The 24,153-nt window shown below is 41.5% G+C and overlaps 2 protein-coding genes across 2 annotated transcripts; both read right to left on the bottom strand.

Moving 5' to 3' along the window:
- Positions 1 to 12,571: 12,571 nt before the first annotated feature.
- Positions 12,572 to 13,348, bottom strand: LOC143853867 (uncharacterized). The gene has a single exon (XM_077363571.1). It carries the CDS (start codon positions 13,346 to 13,348, stop codon positions 12,572 to 12,574), a length of 777 nt encoding a protein of 258 aa, XP_077219686.1.
- Positions 13,349 to 17,346: 3,998 nt separating this feature from the next.
- Positions 17,347 to 19,610, bottom strand: LOC143854938 (GDP-mannose 4,6 dehydratase 1-like). The gene is made up of 2 exons (XM_077365080.1): positions 18,768 to 19,610; positions 17,347 to 18,286 (listed from the first exon to the last, which is right to left on the bottom strand). Exons 1-2 carry the CDS (start codon positions 19,277 to 19,279, stop codon positions 17,632 to 17,634), a joined length of 1,167 nt encoding a protein of 388 aa, XP_077221195.1. The 5' UTR covers positions 19,280 to 19,610; the 3' UTR covers positions 17,347 to 17,631.
- Between the last annotated feature and the right edge of the window lie 4,543 nt (positions 19,611 to 24,153).

The raw sequence follows: 24,153 nt of genomic DNA, 5'->3' as shown, positions 1-24,153 counted from the left end.
TATCTAGTAGTTCCTTCAATATCCGGTGAGATGGATCAAGAAGTATTGAACAGGAGAAACTTAGGAGAGAATGAGTCTTTTTCAGTGATGCATTAGAAAAAAATGGAACATTTTATCTTATTTAATAGACAGCGATCCACATTTCCTAAATGTGAAACTAAAAATGTGATCCACATTTCCTAAATGTGAAACTAAAAATGCAATAGGGTGTTCTTTTTTTTTTTTTTTTCCGAATAAGTTGTCTGTTTTAGTTGCCATATTTCAGACACAAATATGGTGTCATTAATTTGAAACCAATGGAAACCAAATTTAGCTGGATTTGTTCTATTATCATTATATTTTTTGCTTCTCTCTAGATGTTTTATCGCATGGGCACTCTTGGGGAAAGTGGCTATGGCGATTTGGGGAAGAAAAAAAATGAACTATGGCACAAAATCATTGGGGATAAGTATGGGCATAGATGGAGGGATTGGGAGAGAAGGAACCCGTCTATAGGTAAAGGTTCAGATGCATAGGTCCATCTGTTTGACTAGACCCCAGTACGAACCCTTAGTTAGATTTAGAGTCGGAAGCGGAGAGGGGACAAGATTTTGGGTAGACCTCTATGGTTAGGAGAATCCTTGTTGTGCCATACATCTGAGCCTATCCCTGTTAGCGAATAGAGAGGCTAGAGTTTGTGACTACATGGATATGGGGAGGGATGGGGGAGTGGTGTGGTTCCTTAGGCTTAGGCGAAATTTTAACGATAATGAAATTGCAAGCCTAGTGTCACAGGCCTAATGTTTGAGCAGCGGAATAATCTGTGCGGCGCCCCAACATGCACGAATGCTAGGACAAGCTTTCAATCGTACAAGGCTCTGAAGGCCTTACACGCCAACACCCCTTGATGCTTCGGATGTGCACACAGTCTCTAAGCTGTTCAACAGGCTACTTGGCTCAGATCTTAACATGCACTTCTAGATACCCACTCTCATGATCAGCCTGCATCATGAGTACATCGAACATCAGGCCTTGGAGCCCAATGCAAAGTCCATCGAGTACGAGGCATGACGATGCCACACACTAATCCGCAAAGCACTAGAGCTTGGTCATCCAAGAAGCAAGACGCCCCATGGACTGATCCGCAAGGTGTACACCTCGCGAGGGCAACTGAAGTCGCCCCGGCACGACCTCATGGAAGACTTAGAGATTGGCCTGCCCACAAGACATACCGCGGTGCAGGAGGCAAACAGTGTAGCTAAGCCCTTGCACCGATCCGTTCGTGCAATGCATGTGGGAATCCAACCCATCCTAACATGCACTGTCTTTGGCTCCCATCCTTGACCAAAGAAACTGGAGCATCCTTGTGGATAGTTCGCAGTCCGCACCCAAAGCTCCCTTAGGGCACGCCTACGAGTTGAAGTATGATTTCTTGCTGTGTGTGTCACATGCACAAGCAAGTCCTCTTGCAACCAATGAGCAAACTGCCAAGGTTCGGGCCCACACTTGCTAGGCCTAACGGGGGAGGAGTCAGCAAGTCACGGGGTCAAGTCCTCTTATAGAGTTTGGCCAACCAACCCTCTCAACCAGGAGTAGAAACCAAATGTGCTATAAATGACGACTTCTCAAGACGCAACGAGACGAGGTATGTTTGGATTTTAATACTGGTTGTGTCCTGAACTATTTTCTCGTGGCACTCCCCCACCTGATAATGTCGACGCCATCGTCGACACTGAGCGCTCTGTGAAGCTCAGTTCCACAATAGCAATGACTTCTCAATCTTGAAAACAGCTGCCACTGGTACTTCGACAATCAGTGCATTCTGACTTCTACTGCATACCACACTGCCTCAAGTTCTGCCAACCACTGCTTTATAGCTTTGCTGGAGTTATCTTCAACAACGATGGTTTTCTCGGACTCCATCAAACTAGGTGAAGGTTTTCTGACGGTGCCTACAAACGCTGCTAAAGGTTTTGTGTCGATACCTACAAACGCTGAGAAGGTGCCATCACTGCTGGCACGACACTTGCCACTTGTTGGCCAAGCGCGAACGAGCTCCAGGAAGTAGCTTACGTTCCTAGGCGAGGGACCGTCATAGGTCCCGCCTCCTATTGAGACAAAGCATCCCCTGGTGGGATCGATCAGGAGAACGCACCCTCTACTTCTCTAGGTGCAAATATCTTAGGAGGAACCAACCACATCCCCAACTGCGACACTTAGTCTTGCTTGCTTCGGTTCAATGCCATAGTACTTGATTTGAACAATCAACCCTTATGCCACAAATGGCCTCCTTGGGCACTCGCGGCTAGTACTCACACTGCTAACCACTCAAATCTTCCATCATTCAGATTGAGATGTCCTTTCAGTTTCGACAAACACAAAAATTTTAAAGCAGCAAGAAACACACAAACATACCATGTCGTCCCATACAAACACAGTCTGCCCATATGCCATCTGAGCTCACTACACTGTCCCATATCATCACAACAAGCCCATTGTCGATCTAAGCGGCCTTGGCGTCTGTTCCAAGGTCTTTCTGAGATGAGCATCACGAATGCTCGATTGTGATTGTGAACTGCCATCCAAGTACTTTAGTCATTGACCAGCTCTTCACCCTGAGCATGTCTGCTAGTTCGTCGATGTCACAAACTCCTTCACCCTGCTAGCCCCAGTATGGATACCCTTCTCGCGGGTGCTACCTTCACCTAGGTTCGTCGGTGCTTCCTCTTCACCCTAAGAACATACTGCTAGTTCGTTAAACTGGTTATGCCATCACACCGAGCAAGCAAATTCATTTCGATGAGCGCTTTGGTGCCGACACGTTCAACACCTCATCTAGTAGGGGAAGGCCTCTACCAGCGAGCCAACCCTTTGTCACATAGCAAGCCTTTAACGCCAAATGCAAACACATCGGTGTTTACCCAACACTGCGACGGAGCACTCACAACTCCCCAACTTCCACTTCCGATCTCATACATCAGTGGGTTATTGAAAGATGCCAACCTGTTCACTGACAGTTGCTCTTCTGACACTGTATCAAGCTTCGAGCAAATCCATTGAACGATGCTTGACCAAACACTGATGGTACGAATCTTTTCAGGCCATCGCGCCTCTGTTGCGCGACTCAAGTAGAATAGGGGAGAGTTCACAGAAAGGAACATACCCACGCAATGTCAGCTCTTCTTGGGCTGATTAATGGACTTTCAAAGTATTAGATTCAAAGACATCCGCAACTTAGCACACTAAGCTGCAACCACTTGGTTAACATTCAAGCTCTTTCCAACTTGCCACAACTGAAGGCATTTCCGGTTCTTTTGTGCATAGCAACATGCACTAGAGATGCACTAACCATAGCCACAAACACTGCAACTTGCTGCAACTATGCCAGCACAGACACCAACAGTATCATAGGTCATTGACAAACTCTTGCATTCACAACCTGTTCTGATTTGTAATTTGATACCATCTGATACCAACTCTCAAAGCACACTCTGAATTCATAGCTTAGACATTTCGCTTTGATACCAACTGTCACGGGCTTAATGTTTAAGCAGCGGAATAACCCGTGAGGCGCCCCAACATGCACGAATGCTAGGGCAAGCCTTCAATCGTGCAAGGCTCTGAAGGCCTTACACGTCAACACCCCTTGATGCTTCGGATGTGCACAAACTCTCTAAGCTGTTCAACATGCTACTTGGCTCAGATCTTAACATGCACTTCTAGATACCTACTCTCATGATCAGCCTGCATAATGAGTACATCGAACATCAGGCCTTGGAGCACAATGCAAAGTCCATCGAGTACGAGGCATGACGATGCCCTCACCAATCCGCCAAGCACTGGATCTTGGTCATCCAAGAAGTAAGATGCCCCATGGACTGATCCGCAAGGTGTACACCTCGCGAGGGCAACCGAAGTCGCTCCGGCACTAACTCATGGAAGACCTAGAGATTGGCCTGCCCACAAGACGTACCGTGGTGCAGGAGGCAAACAGTATAGCTAGTCCCTTGCACCGGTCCGTAAGCGCAATGCATGTGTGAACCTAACCTAACATGCATTGTCTTGGGCCCCCATCCTCGACCAAAGAAACTGGAGCATCCATGTGGATAGTTCGCAATCCGTACCCAAAGCTCCCTTAGGGCACGCCTACGAGTTGAAGTATGATTTCCTGCTGTGTGCGTCACATGCACAAGCAAGTCCTCTTGCAACCCATGAGCAAACCGCCAAGGTTCCGGCCTACACCTGCTACGCCTAACGGGGGAGGAGTGAGCAAGTCACAGGGTCAACTCCTCCTATAGAGTTTGGCCAACCAACCCCCTCAACCAGGAGTGGCAACCAAAGGTGCTATAAATGATGACTTTTCAAGACGCAACGAGACGAGGTATGTTTGGATTTTAATACCGGTTGTGTCATGAACTGTTATCCCGTGACACTAGACTCATTACTTGAAATTCTTAACTCTAGTTATTATTCCCTCGACTTGTTTGATTATAGGGTATGGATTCATATACAAATGGCTCCTCCGTGAGATCTTTCTTCCACTTCTTGGCCTCCATGAACAAGGGAGTATCCCATTGTGCTAGAATTTGGAAATATGTAGCACTACATCTTGGCCTTTTTTTTCGTTTGAAAATTAACAGAAAGTTTCATTGTTACTTTGAAAGATACATTGGGGACCAGAGGTCCCATCTAGTATTACAAAGTATCAATAAAGCATGGCTAGAAGCATACTTCTGAACCATGAAGATAAAAGGTAGCAAATAAACAGAAAAATTCAGCATTGCATTGATCAACCTCTTGCCCACTTCGACTCTCCTTCTTCACTGATCTTCACAACCAACAACTTCTAACATCCATCAATTCACTCCTATCCATGGAGTACTAAAGCTCCAAAACAACAAAACAGCTAAAAGGCTTCCAGGAGAAATGCCTCACTAGTTGAAAGACTGTGGTCTTTCAAGCCATAATGAGACTCTATCAATTGATTCTCCCCACCTGGAATACATTGAAGCTCATCAACTGGACCGTTGTGAAGGAAAAACTTTAAGGCATCTCGCCTAATCAAATAGCTTCATAAACTCAGAACCCAAACGATCACTTAAAATGCTTGCAGGAAACAAACCCTCACAGAGCGCAAGACCATGGTCTCTAAAGCCTACATGGCCTCTTTCAATTGATCCACCTGGAAAACCACAGAGTTCACCGACTGGACCACATCTTGGCATCTATGAACAGGTTTAACGGGCAGAGTTATTTGGAGGCTAGTTCTATTTGCTTTGATATGGCATATTTAGAAAGTGAACAAGCGCATATTTAAAGACTGAAAGAGAGAATGGGGAAGAATTCTTTTTGACATCAGAATCCATCTCATCTTGTTGGGGAGATGGGCCGGGATTAATTCAAGCTACATCGTGGGAGGATTCCTGAGAAGTTGGAGGACAATAATGGTGGAGAAAGGAAGAAAACTCAAAGCATTACCAAAGTGGAGTCCACCATTTGGTGGGTGAAATTCAACTTTGATGTAAGCTCAAAATGCAATCTGGTATCTTCCGTGATTCTAGTGGTCAAATTATCTAATCATTTTCTGGTTCAACCAGTGTATGCTCTAATGAGGCATAAGCTCGTTACCCTCTACGGGGTTTGAGATGGTTCTCGAAGTCTTGGTCTGGCACCGCTTATTATTGAAGGTGATTCTTCAAATGCCATTGCTTGGGCCAACAACAAATCATCTGGACCGTGGAAGGTAGCGGACATCATTGCTGAAATTAAGGATCTGGTTTAGTTAATCAAGCCCGCTTTACAACATAGGAAGAGATCTGTGAACAACAAACTGGCTAAAGACAGAGGTGATAGTCTTTTCAGATCATGAGAGAATGAGAGAGATGCCTCAGGGGTTTCGCGAAGGGAACATGTGTTTTGGGTTGGGATGTGGCTGCTAAGGAATTGTAACTGTTGATGCTTCTTATTTCTTTTGTGGCACTGGAATATTATTCGTTGGGGACGCCTTGTTCCCAAGACTCTTGCATTGTTACTTATGGTTTGCAGTAATAAAATCATTATCTTTCAAAAAAAGGAAAATGACAAAAAAGTCCTTTTTTGGACTATTATTCAAAAAGCAGTGGGAAGTTCAAAAGGACCAAAATGACGTGCTTTTCACTGTCCACGATTTTTGGAGGACCAAATTGCCCCTCCCGCCCATTCATCTGACAAACATCATTTCAGATTGTAAAAAGGTTTTTCTATTCCTTTTTGCCTTCTTTACACGTCAGTTTCACCTACCACCAAAAGCTTTCATCTTCATCATTTAGACTTTTGCCTTTTACCTCCATTAGAGGCGTTTGGAGATTGCAACGTAGGTAAACCTGTTTGTGGTTGTGGTTGAGCTAAACCTGTTTATTTTGTGCTTTGTAGAGTGTTTGTGGTTAAGGTAAACCTGTTTATTCAATGTATGTAGTTTTGTAGAGTGTATGTAGTTTTGTTGAGTGTTTTATGAAAACCTATTGATTTGTGTTATACTCAATCCTCAAACATATGTTACAGTCAATCCTTAAACACTATTAAAGTTGTTCAAATGTTGTTCATTAGATTGGATTCCATCTAGTAGATAGTCTCATTGGATTGGATTCCATCCTTTAATAGTGTCTGAGGATTGTTGGAATAGTGGTTGAAAACTGTGTAATTAGTGGTTGACAGGGTATAAATAGTGGTTGCAACACTGTCAATAGTGGTTAATCTGTGTAAGTAGTTGTTCAAACTCTTCCCACACTAGTTCGGGGTTGTTCGAATGTTGTTGATTGGATTGGATTCCATGTACTTCAGCTACTTTAATAGTGGTCGAGGATTGTTGGAATAGTGGCGATGAAACTGTGTGTTTAGGGTATTAATTGAGCTTTCAACATTGTCAACAGTTGTTAATGTGTGTAAGTAGTTGTTCAAACTCAGAGTAACACTGGTTCAAGGTTGTCCAAATTTTGTTCATTGGATTGGATTCCAATTAGTTCATAATGAGTCATTGGATTGGATTTCATCTACTCTACTAGTGGCTGAGGATTGTTGGAATAGTGGTTAAAGCTGTGTAATTAGTGGTTGAAATGGTATCAATAGTGGTTGCAACACTGTGAATAGTGGTTAGTGTGTGTATAAGGAGTTGTCCAAACTCTTCCCACACTAGTTCAAGGTTGTCCAAATTTTGATCAGTGGATTGGATTACATCTAGTTCATAATGAGTGATTGGATTGGATTTCATCTACGCTATTAGTGGTTCAGGATTGTTGGAATAGTGGTTGAAGCTGTGTAATTAGTGGTTGAAATGGTATAAATAGTGGTTGCAACACTGTGACTAGTGGTTAGTGTGTATAAGGAGTTGTCCAAACTCTTCCCACAGCGGTTCATGGTTGTCCAAATTTTGTTCATTGGATAGCTCATAATGTGATTGGATTTGATTTCATCTACTCTACTAGTGGTTCAGGATTGTTGGAATAATGGTTGAAGCTGTGTAATTAGTAGTTGAAATGGTATCAATAGTGGTTGCAATACTGTGAATAGTGGTTAGTGTGTATAAGGAGTTGTCTAAACTCTTCCCGCACTAGTTTAAGGTTGTCCAAATTTTGTTCATTGGATTGGATTCCATCTAGTTCATATTGAGTGATTGGATTTGATTTCATCTACTCCACTAGTAGTTGAGGATTGCTGGAATAGTGGTTGAAGCTGTGTAATTAGTGGTTGAAATGGTATCAATAGTGGTTGAAACACTGTGAATAGTGGTTAGTGTGTATAAGGAGTTGTCCAAATTTTGTTCATTGGATTTGATTCCATCTAGTTTATATTGAGTGATTGGATTGTATTTTATCTACTCCACTAGTGGTTGATGATTGTTGGAATAATGGTTGAAGCTGTATAATTAGTGGTTGAAATGGTATTAATAGTGGTTGAAACACTGTGAATAGTGGTTAGTGTGTATAAGGAATTGTCCAAACTCTTCCCACACTGGTTCAAGGTTGTCCAAATTTTGTTCATTGGATTGGATTCCATCTAGTTCATATTGAGTGATTGGATTTGATTTCATCTACTCCACTAGTGGTTAAGGATTGTTGGAATAGTTGTTGAAGCTGTGTAATTACTGGTTGAAATGGTATGAATAATGGTTGAAACATTGTGAATAGTGGTTAATGTGTATAAGTAGTTGTCCAAACTCTTCCCACACTGGTTCAGGGTTATCCAAATTTTGTTCATTGGATTGGATTCCATTTAGTTCATATTGAGTGATTGGATTGGATTTCATCTACTCCACTAGTGGTTGAGGATTGTTGGAATAGTGGTTGAAGCTGTGTAATTAGTGGTTGAAATAGTATCAATAGTGGTTGAAACACTGTGAATAGTGATTAGTGTGCATAAGGAGTTGTCCAAACTCTTTCCAAACTGGTTCAGATTGGATTCCATCTAGTTCATATTGAGTAGTGCCAATTTTTATTCAACCTTTAAGAGTCAAGTTTCGTAGACAGTTTGTGAGAGCTGCTTATGCCCTCAGAGAGAGTGTGTTCAAAGATGCGATTGACAGAATCAAAGAGATGAATATAGAGGAATACAAATGGATAGAATAGGTTTCGAAAGAAAATTGGGCAGCATATATTTCCAAGGGTCTAGATATAATGTGCTAACGACTAATGTGGCTGAATGCTTCAATGCCATACTGAGGGAGGCAAGGGAGTTGTCGATTACATCACTCGTGGATCACATTAGATAGAAGGTTTCAGACTTCTTTCAATCACGTTAGAAGTTGGGGCAGTCATGGAATACGCGTTTGACAGGTAAGGCAGAAGAGAGGTTCGCATCGGCATGTGATAGTGCCCGTAGGTATACACCTTATGCGTGTAGTTGGACAGAATATGAAGTGAAGTCATTAACTAATGTGGATCGAGTGGACTTAGAAAAAAAAAACGTGTACATGTGGACAATTCCAAACGATGGGAATGCCCTGCGGGCATGCCATAGTAGCCATGAGGATGAACCATTTGGACCCATATCTATATTGCCAGGAATGGTTCTTCGACGATCCGTATCGGAATACATATGATGAGGTGGTTCATCCCACGCTTCATCAATCACATTGGCCAGAGCCTCCCAATCGTTTGACATTAGTATTGCCACCATGTGGACCCCGATCTTGAGAGGACCAGTGCCGAGGGACGCGAGATCCCCCCTGCAATCCTCTAAGATCTCCACAACGTGAAGGAGAGCTCTGCCAAGGAACTCTCAAAACGGTTGCCACCCTTCCAGCATAGCACGAGTGGCGATACAAAATGAAAGAGATACATCTTGATCCAAGGATAAATCCCCGAACCAAGATATAACTAAAAATAACTCAGAGTCGCCATCCATGGATAGGCCATGGAACCCAAAAAACAAATGCTCTGCTTGCAACAGATAACCAGAGATACAGAAGGTCCGTGCCTGATGACGAATGGAGAAGGTCCGAAGAGCACCCCCAATTCGGCCGAGTGCGAACACTTGGTCTCTTATGCCATTTATTATTAACCTGGAAGAGTTTTAGGCAAAAATCATGTGAAATGGGAACACGTATCTCCGAGAAAACGTCTATCTAATCATGCATGTCTCGGAGATGAAAATAAGCACACACAAAAGAACTGGAAGAAATGTTACCTAAGAATAGCTAGGTTAAGAGTGTCATGCCTAATAGGTGTCTAAATTCTGATGGGCAAACACATGCATGCTACAGCTAAAGGTATAAGTCTGTACAGGAAAGGAAATCTAAAATTAACAGTTAATCATGAATAGTAAATGAAATAAGGAATAAACAAAATGCCAGGCAAATAACAGAATAATGAAATAAAAACCTACGGCGTGCACATAGCGCCTATTTACAATGGGGCGAATACATAGCGCCTAATATAAAATCCTAACACATCTCATCTAGAAAGCAGTAAATGACAGATAGCAATTGCAATGATAAAAACCTATGGCGTGCACATAGCGCATATCTACAATGGGGCGAATACATAGCGCCTAATATAAAATCCTAACACATCTCATCTAGAAAGCAGTAAAGGACAGATAGCAATTGCAATAATAAAAACCTATGGCGTGAACATAGTGCCTATTTATAATGGGGCGAATACATAGCGCCTAATATAAAATCCTAACACATCTCATCTAGAAAGCAGTAAATGACAGATAGCAATTGCAATAATAAAAACCTATGGCGTGCACATAGCGCCTATCTACAATGGGGCGAATACATAACGCCTAATATAAAATCCTAACACATCTCATCTAAAAAGCAGTAAATGACAGATAGCAATTGGAGTAATAAAAACCTATGGCGTGCACATAGCGCCTATCTACAATGGGGCGAATATATAGCGCCTAATATAAAATCCTAACACATCTCATCTAGAAAGCAGTAAATGACAGATAGCAATTGCAATAATAAAAAAAACTATGGCGTGCACATAGCGCCTATCTACAATGGGGTGAATATATAACGCCTAATATAAAATCCTAACACATCTCATCTAGAAAGCAGTAAATGACAGATAACAATTGCAGTAAAAGTAGTAAAGCGCTATAGTTAAGAAGGTAAACCTGCGCAATGAGCAAGCATCAGTAGGGATAATAATCAGTAACCTAATGAAGATAGAGAATTACAGCTAAGCATGTGAGAACTAATAGCCAAGCAGGTAAGAGCTGCAACTAAGCAGGTAGGTAAAACACATAAGCAGGTAAATGCTATAGCTAAGCACGTAAGTAAGCAAGGAAATGAACACACGCTATCATGATCTTATGCGAAAATCATCATCAATATGCAAACATAAACCCTCAAGTGCTAATAACAGACCCTAAGACTCTAATGATTTCGCCCGAGTCCTTGGATGGTCTGATGTTCATCCAAAGAAGCCTACGTATCCCCGCCTCCACGAGAATCAAGGTAACGTAGTTCTTCGCACCTATTCTAAGCTATGATGCCTAAGACAACTAGACCTCTATTCTAAGCTATGATGCCTAAGACAACTAGACCTCTATCCTAGACTCGACCTAAAAGACCGGACTAGTTTTTAAAGCTTCTTGTGCGATTATTTAAATTCCCGTGGATTGTGGATTTTAGGACACCCTATATGCCCTAACTAAATGCAGGTTAGCCTTAAGCTAATGCAGATGGTTCCTACAACCTATGTATAACTAGGCTGTGCGTCCTAAGGACAACAATGGGATAACTAACGTATCCAAGACCTAGTCATCAGTCGGCGATGTGAATCGCCAACTGACCGGACGGAGGGCTCCTAGCTAGGACAAACTCCTAACTCTAACACAAACACACAACAAGCACACAATAAAAGACAAACTCCTAACTCTAAAACTCTCTATCTAGGACAAACTTCTAACTCTAGAGGAAGATCATTTTGAAAATAAGGTTTTAAAGTTGTTTGAACGATTTTTTGAAAGATTTAAAAAGTCTATTTACAAAGTTTGGCTGGACTTGGGATAAAGATCCCAAGCTGCACTACGTACCTCATGAAAGAGGATCAAGCCAGCGTAGTTCGAAAAGAACTTTTCTAAATGCTCTAAAACTCAACAGTTTAGATTTTTTTTAAGACTTTTGATGTTCTATTGTTGATTTGAAGTGTTTTTATATTTTTTGTGTTTTTAAAGTGTGTTAACACCCTTTCAGCTAAAGGAGATCCGATAGAAGAGCCTCCTTACCCACCATATCGCGGTAGAGTAATTTAGAGGGAAACGGGATCCCTAAAGCCTAAGGGGAAAGAAATCAAAATAGGGGGGACTAAAATCCCAAAGAAAAGAACAATCTCGAAGAGACGAAAACAAAACTAACGAGCCCTAATCAATCTCCAAAGGAGACGATATCTAAACTGCGAGGGAAAACCCTAAACAAACGAGAGATGAAAAGCTTCTAACCCCAAGGGTAAACTTCTAGACAAAAAAAAGGACAGATAAAAACTCTATAAGAAGATCTACTAAACGATTAATCACTCAGGAATGGTCCTAACTAGTTAAAACACTATAAGAGGAGGGAATCCCTTAACCTGCGAAAACTCTAAGGCAGGAAGGAAAGAGATTGGCTCAAGAAACATTCCATCGTCGCCTAAACCCGACAAAGTGTTCTCAAGATTGATGGAACTCCGAAACTCGAAGAGGATCCCAAGGAACGCACGAAGAACAACCCTGGAAGCGAAGGAACCTTTGAACCTTAAGAAGAAGTGAGGCCTTCAAAGAAAAGAAAACCCCTAAGCCCTATAAGAAGCGATGGGGATGAGAGAGTGACATAAAGGGCCAAGGGTTGGCTCAAGAGGTTGCCGCCCGTCATAGCCTAAACCCGACAAGATGTGCTCTCAAGATCGATGGAATCTTAAACTTCGAAAGTGATCCTGAGGGACATGCAAAGAATAGTCCCAAAAAAGAAAGGAAACCCCTCAAACAGAAAAGTTAAAGGAATTGAGAACAGTTACAACAATCCAAACACTTGAGGACCAAAACACATAGAAATGAAGCAGCGACAAGAACAAAATCGACCCATAAACTAAAAACAATAACAGATACCCTACCCAACAAACTTTGTTCATTCCCACAGTAAAAACACAAACATCCATGTACCAATGTAGCTCCACTGAAAAACCCAAACACCCTTAAACTTCCAACAAACAGATACCCAACTAATCAAAACCAGATTATCAATCCCACAATCCTCCACCACCGTTACAACAAGAACCCTAACATCCCTATAGCAACAAACATACGGCGCATCGCAACCAACATAAGCCCCAATCCACCTCCCTTCATCAATATAACTCTCATCCCAAAGAGACGCATACAAAAACATAGGTTTCTCAGGAAACCCTTCTCCCACCTTCCTCTCCTCGCTCCTCACAACCTTCCCATCAATCACCCACTCAATTTCATCCACACCCCACTTAATCACATACTCATGAAAATCATCAGACGAATCAAACCCTAATTCATGAATCATCTCTCGATTGCCCAACCCAACAGTATAGAAATTGGTTTGTACAATAGTCTTGTCCTTGCCTAAGAATTCAAAATCGATCTCGTCTTGAGATTTGTCGCCCTCGAGGGAGGAGAGGTAAATGTTGAAGTTGAGACCACTGGTGTTTCCTTTAGGACATTGGGTTAGGGATCTGAATGTGCCGCATAAGAAGCGGGTTTTGGAGCGCCACCTGGCGCCACCGTGCTCGTCAAAGGTGATTTGGATCTTGTCTGTTTGGGGAGTGTGACTGCAGGCTTCGGGGCAGTAGTCGATGGTGATTTCTTTGAGGGTTTTGGTTTGGTTGCGGTGGGTGGCAGGTGGGGTTGAGGAGTGGAGGGAAGGATCTGCCATTGCTGTTGCAGAGAAGGGGTTCGGTCGGATTTCGGCGAAATTGCCGGAATCTATGGAGATGGAAAATGGAAGATGGAGGTGGAAGAGGGTTTGGAGTGGGCGGTAGTGATGGAAGATGGAGGGGATGATAGAAGAGATGGGAGGATGGGTTTACAAAGATGGGTTTCAAGGGGTGTTGAAATAGGGTTATGGTGGAGACAAAAATGGAAGGGTGGCTGGAGGTTGAAGATGATGGTGGCTAGCAAATTAGAGAAGGGGAATAAGGGGAGAAATACAGAGGTGATGGTGGCTCCGATGGCTCGGCCGGATTCCGGCAAGCCCACCGGAGAAGATGGGGTGGTGGCTGGGAGATAAAAAGAAGAAGAAGAAGAAGATGTGGGTTTGGCCGGAATCCCGATGGGAGATGGAGCCGGAGAAGAGGGGTTGGTCGGAAAAAATGGGGGATAGTGCAGAGGTGAGGGTTTTATGAAGATGATTAAATGGGTTTGGTGTTAAATAGGGAGGGGTAGAAACAGGGGATATTGAGGGTAGAGTTATGGGTTGGATGTGATGGCGATGGCTTGTGGTGGAGATGGAGGCCGATCGGAGCTCCGGCCGGAGATGGGGTTGGTGGTCAATTTCAAAACCAGAAACTGGCACCAAGAGGCAAGAACGAAGAATGAAATGTAAATCAAGAGGGAAAAACCTTCCATTCCAAGGATGGCATGGGGGGAAAGAAGAGTATTTTAAGCCCTGTAAAAGCCACCAAAGCAATGTCCCAAAAAAGTTAAAAAAAAAGGAATTACAATTAAAACTGGGTGTGTATTTTAGCTGTTTGTGTAGTTAATCACAACCAATAGAAACCAATTTCGGCTGGATAGTATGGTAACCAATGTGTCTATTTATTTTTCTATTACACATTTTGCTGATCTAAAGAGGGTCGGATACAATTCATACTCCCTTATTTTGATATTGGGAACACTTTTCAGTATATCCTTTTTTTCTCATTGGTTTGTTACAAATCACAACAACCAACCAACACCCAGCAGCCGAAGAATAAAAGAGAGAGCTGCCAATATCAAAAAACAAGGGTGGAAATGTAGAAGAATTGTATTAGGAGCAAGATTACCCAATACATATTATAGTCTGAATACACCTTCCCTAGGGAAGACTGATTTCAAGATCCACCGACAACCAGTTTGCATTATGAAAAAAAAGCATTGAATACGTGTGGTGGACCAAACAACCTGATTTTTCAGATTGCAATCTTAAAACTCCCAAATTGCAATGTGGATTTCAATTGGCCTCAAGGCTGTAAATGGCGCTTTCCATCAACCGACATGGGTGTGGATTGTCTAGTTTAATGCATGGCAACAGGTAATGCTTTACATGATTCTTCACAAGTCATGGACTTGGATCCACCAATTACAAAATTTCAGACATGTTTTAAAGTGGGTACACTTATAATCTCACGACACGCCTGGCAGCCAGGAATTTTTTTTCATGATAAAATTGGTGTCTCCAAAGTGGTGAGAGGCCGCCGATAAAGTGGCTAAAAATCAGGAAACAAAAATCAGAAAACTAGTGTTCAGGAAACAAAAAAATATATACTAAAAATAGGATAAACTATTTTTAGCCACTTAAACTAGTTTTAGCCACTTCTCACTCTATCTCTCTCCTTCACCACTTGGAGACACTGATTTACCATGAAAAAAAAATTCCTAGCTCCTAGACACGGACTTAAGGTTGCAACTTGGGTTGGGTTTTACCAGGACCGAAACAACCTGACCCAAAAGTACTCTGGATCGGGTTTAGGAACGTGGGTCTTGGGTTGGGTCAGTTTTCAAGTTGAAAAATCCGACCCAATTTTGGGTTGGGTTTAAAGAAACTAAACCCCAAACTGAACCTGACCAGACCCAAGCTTCATAATATAAAACACACTTCAACCCAACGCATCCGATGGCCAAAGCCCCTCCATTTACTCCATTTTTCAATCTCTTCCATTCCTCCAAAGTCTAAAGTGAAAACTGTTAGTTGTATATCGATCTCTTCATAGGAGAAGCATTCCCAAACTCAAAACCATCAGTTGAATCCTCACTTGGACTATTGCTTAAAGGAACATCATCCATCTCCGTCATCCTCAAGGTAGAATGACTACAGATGGAAAAACCCAACCCGACCCGGGATAGTTTCTGAGCAAGGAATGGTTCTGGAAACCCAACCCGCTCGACCCGAGTTGCAACGTTATATCAACCGCATTATTGTTCGTAAATCCAAACCGGGTGCCAGATATCAATCACAAATATATAAAAGAAAAAAGAGAGACAGAAATTATCAAAATCATCTCCTAATCAAAGGTATATAGAGATTTATACTCTCGAATACTCAAATGTATAAACTCGAATTACAAACAGTAGAAGAGCTTTGATCCTGACAGATCACCACATTGCAAACAGCCAATATCAGATGGGTTGATGAGTTGGATGATTAAAAGGCTACACATCTTGATATTGAGCTGAACCCGTGATTAGAACTACAAATGTAAGAGAATAGGAGGAACTGAGGAAGAATACTTGAAAAAAAAGCAGAGATACAAAAATCTACTCTTTTACGTGTGTTGACGGATCTCAAGGAGGAAAAGTATTGAAAAAAGAAAAGTAAACCAATAATGCAGGACTTGAGGGAGAAGAAAACAGAGAAAGGCAAGAACCAGCAGCTCTGTGAATGGTAGATTGGAGAAGAGATGAGATCGGATCAGATGGTCCAGAATTAGAAACCAAATGCAAGTTCTTGAGCTCAAACAGATCAAATCTACAAATCCTTCAAATACAAAAACAAAAAAGAAGAATTCAAGTGTAAGAGAGATTTCTCTGAAACATGGAAAGAAATGTCAAAACTTAATAGAACTAAATGGTGGATACAAGACTATAACAACCTAACTGAAGAATTCAACTGCAAGACAGATCTGTCTGTAACTAATCAGATGATAAATCTCAGACAATAACCCAAGCCCAACTAGATTCAACCCACAAAATCAAGAAAACAACAAAGGAGAAGAAAAAGGACTACAATCTAAAAAAGGAAGAAATTTCATCTTTCTTACTCATCAACCAACAAATGCTAGAGATTGAATGAATACATCTAACTCATCTGAACTCACTCTCATGGCTGCTGCACAATTTATTCACATCCAGAATAAAAAAGAAGAATTCAATTGCAAGAGATATCTCTCCTAAAGTTGGAAAGAAAAAGCAAAACTTACTAGAACCAAATGAGGGGATCTAACTCCATAATAACCCAACTGCAAGAGAGACCTGTCTGCAACTAATCAAATGACAAATCTCATATAATAACACAACTCAATTCAACCCACAAAAACAAATGAACAATAAAACACAAGAAAAAGGATTTTGGATAAAGGAAACAATTTATTGGAGTTTGAATCAAGGAAGCAGGATTCGTTCCTGGAGGTGGGGATTCGATTCGAATCCCTGAAAATTGGGGATTCGTCGGAACTCCGATTCCCAATTTTGGGAACCCCAATTCCCAATTTATGGGAACCCTGATTCCCAGGCAATTCCCTGCAAATCCCCAGCGAATCTCCGGCGAATCTCCGACGAATCCCCGGTGAATCTCTGGCAAACCCATGATTCCCGCTTCCAACCATCCCCGGAGCCTTCGATTCCCGCTTTCGAATCCCGAATCGAATCCCGCTTTCGATTCCCGCCCTGGCAACCTTGGTTTGAATATCCCCATGTCAAAACCTATCTGTAAAATGTTAACCAGAATGAGAGTCCGAAACAGAGAACAATAAGGAGCATAAACAGTGTAAAATACATATTTCCAGGTAAGCCCGAGATGACCAGCACTTCACACTCCCTGTCTGCTCTGAACTTATCTCACTTCACTCTTAGATATCAACCAACAAATGAATGCATCTAACTTAGGTCTGCGGCAGAAAATTTTCACATCCAGAAACAAAAAGAAGAATTCAATTGCAGGATAGATCTCTCTGAAACTTGGAAAGAAATATCAAAACTTATTAGAACCAAATAAATGGATGTAATAGTATAACAACCCAAATGAAAAATTCAACCGCAAGAAAGATCTTTCTACAACTAATCAAATGATAAATCTCAGACAATAACACATCCCAACTAGATTTGACAGACAAAATCAAGAAAACAACATAACAAAAGTAAAGGACTACAATCTAAAAACAGGAAGAAATTCCATCTTTCTTCCTCATTGACCAACAAATGCTAGAGATTGAACAAATGCATCTAACTCATCTGAATTCCCTCTCAGGGCTGCTGTTGTGCATCCATGTATCCAGCATCGACGAGCACCTTCTCCCTCTTCGCGAGCTCCACATCCTCATCAACCATCATCTTCACCAGCTGTTCAAACCCCACCTTTGGCTTCCACCCCAACACTTTCCTCGCCTTGCTCGAATCCCCCTTCAAATTATCCACCTCCGCCGGCCTAAAATACCTCTTATCAATCACCACATGATCCCTCCAATTCAATCCCACATACCCAAATGCCACCTCCAAGAACTCCTCCACCGTATGTGAATCCTCCGTAGCGACCACATAATCATCAGGCTTTTCCTGCTGCAACATCAACCACATTGCCTCTACATAGTCCCCGGCGAATCCCCAATCCCTTGAAGCCTGCAAATTCCCCAAGAAAAGCTTACTCTGTAGCCCAATCTTGATCCGACCAACGGCCCGGGTGATCTTCCTAGTAACAAAATTCTCTCCTCGGCGGGGACTCTCGTGGTTGAAGAGAATCCCATTGCATGTGAATAGCCCGTAGGCCTCGCGGTAATTGACAGTGAACCAATGGGCGGCACACTTGGCAGCGGCATAAGGGGATCTAGGGTGGAATTGGGAGGTTTCAGATTGAGGGGGAGGGGTGGATCCATACATCTCGGAGGATCCGGCCTGGTAGTACCTGTTGAAAGTATAAAATGATTAAATAACATCAACTCTAACAACTTAAGCTTTTGGACTAATTGTTTTTTTGATATGGTATCAGAGCTACTTAAGGTTTTAAATTTCAGTTTCGAAAACCACAAAAATAAAATATTTCGGTTTCGAAGGAAATTTTGACCGAAATCATTTAGAGTAGGTTAAAAAATTCAGTATTTTTAAAATTTCTGTTGAAATGTCTAAATTTTTTGTGGAAATTTCGGCCATTTCGATAGATATCTTTAGTTTTCAGAGAAAATCTTTAAAATTTCATTGGAAATCTTTGACATTTCGGTGTAAATTTTGTAAATAAGGGTGAAAACAAAATTTCAGCGAAATCCTATAAAAATCTGATTCATGGTGTAGTTCGTTTCTGCCTTGGCCAAACTGAAATATTTGGTTAAACCCGGATAAAGAATAACACCAAAACTAAGCTTTTGGAGTAATTGGTTGTCTGACATTACCTGATGTGAGATCGGCCTGTGGCAGCAATGTGGGACCGGACGGCTTCGAGGAGGCGGAGGGCCCCGGTGGCGACTACATCAGCCGTGTAGTCAGGGATCTCAAAGGAGACAGCAACATGGGATTGGGCAGCGAGATTGTAGATCTCATCGGGGAGGAGAGAGTCGATCCAACGGCGGAGAGAGGATGCGTCTGAAAGATCTGCATAATGGAGCTTCATTTTCGCCTTTTGAGAGTTGTGAGGGTCTATGTAGATGTGATTAAGCCTGTGGGTGTTAAAATTGGAAGAACGACGGATCAGGCCATGGACTTCATAGTCTTTTTTGAGGAGGAATTCGGTTAGGTAAGATCCATCTTGACCTGTAATGCCTGTGATTAGGGCAATTTTCCGGGACCCAGATGGGGGAGATGATGGATTTGGGGGATTAGAGCTTATTTTGCTTGAATCAGGTTCAGATGATTTTGGGTTGAGATTTGTAGAATCTTGTATGTGGTGGTTATCTGATGATGCCATTTTCTTTTTGGGTTTGTGGGTTTGGTTTGTTTGGGTTGGGTTTTTGAAGGAGAAGAGAGGATGTGATAATGGTGTTATTGAGTTTTTGGGTTGGGTTTGATTTGATTTTGTTGGGTTTTTGAAGGGAATGAAGAGAGGAAAAAAGTGTTAATTGGGTTTGTAGATCTGGCTTGATTTGGTTTTGTAGGATATTTTTGGAAGAGGAGAGAAAAGAGAAAAGAAAGATGGAGTGGCGGTGGAAATTGGGAATAGGGGAAGTTGAAGATCTTGAATAAGGAGAAAGTTAAAAGAGGAAATGAGGAGGAAGTTGTCAAGTGTGGTTTAGGCACCCCGTCATTTGTGCAAGGAAACATTGATGGTAAGATGTTTCATATAAAACAACGAAGGAAAGGAGTGCCATTATTAAAACGAGTGAGTGGATGGAGGGCCAATATCAAAACAAGTGTGAGATAGCATTAAGGGTGTCAATTTTGGCTCGGGGCTCGGAAGCTCGCTCGAGCTCGGCTCGAATCCTTAACGAGCCAAGTCCGAGTTAGGCCAGGCTCGGCTCAGCTCGGCTCGGCTCGGCTCGTTAAGGCTCGTTAAGAATTTAATATATTTAAATATATATATTATATATTAATATATACATTAAAAGGGTTGTCCATGGAGTGAAAATGGGGGGCAAAATATGTCACTTCATTTTTGGAACCCCATTTGTTACTAGGACCACCCCCCATAGTGTAAAAAAAGTAGTCAAATTATACTAGTAGGGCTGTCCAGGGAAGATGAGGGGTGTGAACATAATATAACCCGAGCTCGGTAAGGCTCGCGAGCTTGACCGAGCCGAGCCCGAGCCCGAGCCGAGCCTCACTTGTGAGCTTAACGAGCCGAGCCGAGCCTGGCTAAGCTCGGCTCGGCTCGGCTCGTTTACACCCCTAGATAGCATCCTATTATTGTGAAAATCCCAATCTTTAGTTTGCAAAATGTTACTATTTCTATATTTTATTAATTTATAAAAGTTAATTTTTATAATGTGGGATTTGCGGGACCATCGCATGAATTATGGCCACATTTGGATACCTCATGTTTTTGTATTTGGAATTGGATTTGAGTTTTGGATGCAAAATACACCAATCATTGTCATGCTCGTGTTGTACGAGGGAGGAAGAGAGAGGGGTGTCTTGCTGTTACTGCAGCAAGGTCGAGGGGCAGTGAGCATGAAGGTACTTGAAACAAATATGGATTTCCAAATAATGTCTTGCGGACCGGATTTGAAAATCAGATCTTTTTTCATTGTTGTAACTAATTTGGAAATTCAAGGATTTGATCCGGATCCAAATGTAAACTGTCAAATGTGAGAAAGCCAAATCTAAATCTTGTGGGTATCCAAACGTGGCCTAAATGAATTAGACAAAATCTGAGCCCAGGTGGCTGCTTTATCATGCAACATCCGGTCCCAAGAATGCCTTCTATGATGGTCCCTAGCAAATCCCTTATAATGTTATTCTATTTATTTATTTATTTATATTTGACACAAGAAGGATGATTTGGATGCTAGGGTGTTGATCTAGTGAGCAGAAAGCTAGTGTATTGATCTAGTGAGCAGATTATCTTAGGTCGTGTTCGTTTAGGCCCAGTTCGGTTAAGATTATGACAACAGAGTGTGAGTACTAAACTAATTATTGGACTCAAAATTACGTTTGAGTCCAATAATTGGTTTGTGATGTGGCCGTATTTCTTTATTGGTAACACAATTCTTATTCTAACGAAATTCCTAGTAGTATGGTGTATGGAGTTTGAGAAAATTGTGTAAGAAACTGAGTTAAATAAGGTAGGAGATTGAATCTTAGTTGGAAAGGTAGGGGTTTCTTGTTTTCTATATGCAAATACTTATGTGCTGTTGGGTATATAATATGAGGAAAAAGAGTATGCGCTCGACCGTTTAAAACCATTCATGCGGTTGAAGAGAGAGATGCACTCTCATTGGCTGTTGAAAGTGGGCCCCTCGGTTTAGAGAAAAAGAGTATAAGTCTTAAAAAAAACCAGCAGCCGTATAAACCCAAATCTTCGAGGTCTCGAAGCCGACGATCCTCCGTACCCAGCCGGAAAACCCAAAACTCCCGTCCCCTCCGACGATCCTCCGACCCAGCAGCTGTATAAACCCAAATCTTTGAGGTCTCGAAGCCGACGATGATCGTACCCAGGCGGAAAACCCAAAACTCCCGTCCCCTCCGATGATCCTCCGACCCAGCAGCCGTATAAACCCTAAATCTTCGAGGCCTCTCTCCGACGATCCTCCGTACCCAGCCGGAAAACCCTAAACTCCCGTCCCCTCCGACAATCCTCCTACCCAGCAGCCGTATAAACCCCAAAAAAACCCTCGTCCGACGATCATTGTTGTGGGAAGAAAAACGAGGGTTCCTCTGCAAGGTTAGTTCATTCCTCTCTTCTTTCTCTCTATTTTGCAATAAAATTAATGAATAATGAATGGAGCATACAATTTTGATTTTCTCTTCCTCTCACTCTGTGAAATCAATTTTTTTGCTACGGTTTCATCTTTTTTTAACTTCTCTCTCTTTTTCTCTTTCTTTGCTGCAAAAATCTTGCAGAAAATTTTGATTTTTGATTTTCTCTCTCTTTTTATTTTTCTGCTGAAAAGCTAATCGATTTAGGGTTCTTTCTCATGAAACCCCCTTCCACTGTAAACCATAAATCCATGAAACCCCCTTTGGGTTCTATATTTTATTTTTTTTTCTTCTGTTGATGCTTAATTTCTAACGGTTCTCTCTGTTTTTTTTGTTGTACAGTGGGTTGCTAAAAGCTAATCGATTTAGGGCTTTTTTTTTCATGAAACCCCCTTTCACTTTAAACCCTAAATCCAGTTTAAAATTATAACACAGAAGCTTATTGCTGCAAAACTCATGAATGTTGCAGAAATTTTTGATTTTCTCTCTCTTTTTCTCCTTTTTTCCTGCAAAAATCATAGCTGATTGTCATACTCAATCCTCAGTTATTTTTATCTTCTTAAGGTACTACTAGGGTTTTTTTTGATAATTTCACCCCATCTCCATCATGCTATTCCCTTAATTTGTTTTGTAGTTAGTAGTTACCTTCACCTTGTTAACCATGGAAAGAGTTTTCCATTTTCCATGCACAGTGCCACTAATCAGATTCTTCAAGCTAGTTACCTTCACCTTATAAGCTGATTCGTAGTTGGATTTTGATGTGTGTATGTGCTCCTCATAGTGTTGGATTTCCAGCTAATTTTTTCTTTCTTTTGGATAATCAGTTATGGACCCATAAGAGGTGATTTCAAGTTTTAGTTTTGGATGATTTGTTGTTAATGTTGTTCTACTTAATGCCACAATTTGGGACTGAGGTTTGGACAAGGTAATCTTGTTGAGTGATTGGAAAATATTAGTTCTGATATCCGTTAGGTGTAAACTGGAAATTGCATGAAGATGATGTGGTATAACCTCTCTCTCTCTCTCTCTCTCTCTCTCTCTCTTCCTTTTCTTCTCATTTGCCCTTTAATTTGCTTTGGGTATCATGATTTGGTTACTTGAATGCAACCCATGGCTGTTTATTATCATTCCATTATCAATTTGATGTAGTACACACTCCCTTAACAATTTGCTTTACTGAACACTTATCTGCCAGAACTTGAGTTCATCAGCCATGTTCTATTTCTTAATTGCTAATGAATGATTGTATTTTTTGCATGTAAGATCAACCCAACATATGGTTTCATCTAGTAACTATAGTGGTATCTCACGTGGTGTACGGCCAAATGAATGGAAAGCCAACAGTTAGGAAAATTACTCGGAGTAACGCGAACGGTAACCAAGGGCACCCTTACTACAATTGCGCCGGAAAGAAAGTGAGTAAAAATTCAATATTTGTTTTGTAGTCGCTTATCTCTATCTTATTGAAATTATAACGTTTAAACATTATGCAGGTCACATGGGACGGAGGTAGGATGTGAAGTCGGTGGCGAAAATAGGATGTTGGAGGACTGCATCAGATTACTGGAGATTGATAATGCCATGATGAAGAATAGATGGATGCCACTTTTGATCAATCCGGAACATCTAACTGTTGGGTTTTAATTATGTTTATTAGAGACCATATTACTAGTTTAGGGAATTGAAACATGTACTGCGATTGTGTTTTAGTGGAAATAGCCCACATGGTGATCAATCATCAATGGCTTAGTGTTTTGCGAAATGGGGTGCTTGATTACTGTTTTCTGCTTCATGGTGTTTAGAGTCTTATTTAGTCATATTGTTTGCCATGGTTGACCCTGGGCAGATTTCCAAGAAACCAAAATTCAAAATCTTCTTGTTTTTGAGTTGGAAAACAGTTGAAAATAAATCTCTTAACCAATGAAAAATGGGCTCTCATTTACTCAATTTGGGTAGGCGGTAGTGTAGTAAAAGCCCACCTTCCCGTCTATAAATACTCCCTGCCAACTTCTAGTTAGCACCACTCAGAATTCACTGCTCTTAAGCTTCTTAGCAGTAGTAGTTCTTGCTGTCGCTTTGTTTGTAACGTGGGTGTGATTGAAAGCTGTTAAAATGAGAGTTGAAGGTTTCATGTGTTATGCTGTAGTAGTAGCTGTGGTTGCTTTTCTTGTTAGTGATGTTGTGGGGGAGGGAAAACAGACCATATTCGTTGGGTTGCCAATAAGAGAAAACAGACCCTTCCACTCATGGTAGAGATTAGCATGGTTAAAGTGAAAGAGAAAACATACCCTTCTTATTTTCAGTGCCTTAGACTATGACATTTCTTTATCAAAACTGTAAACATGTTTTCGAATATGGGTTTTACATACTAAAAAACCCAACAACTCCTTACATTAAAAAAGTACTAAATGGGCCACAGTGTAGAAC

This window comes from Tasmannia lanceolata, unplaced genomic scaffold, assembly GCF_043159265.1.
Source record: "Tasmannia lanceolata isolate RefF3 unplaced genomic scaffold, GAP_Taslan_0.1 ptg000020l, whole genome shotgun sequence".
NCBI lineage: Eukaryota > Viridiplantae > Streptophyta > Magnoliopsida > Canellales > Winteraceae > Tasmannia > Tasmannia lanceolata.
Note: the sequence above shows the minus strand (reverse complement) of the source record. Positions and strands in the feature narration are given on the sequence as shown.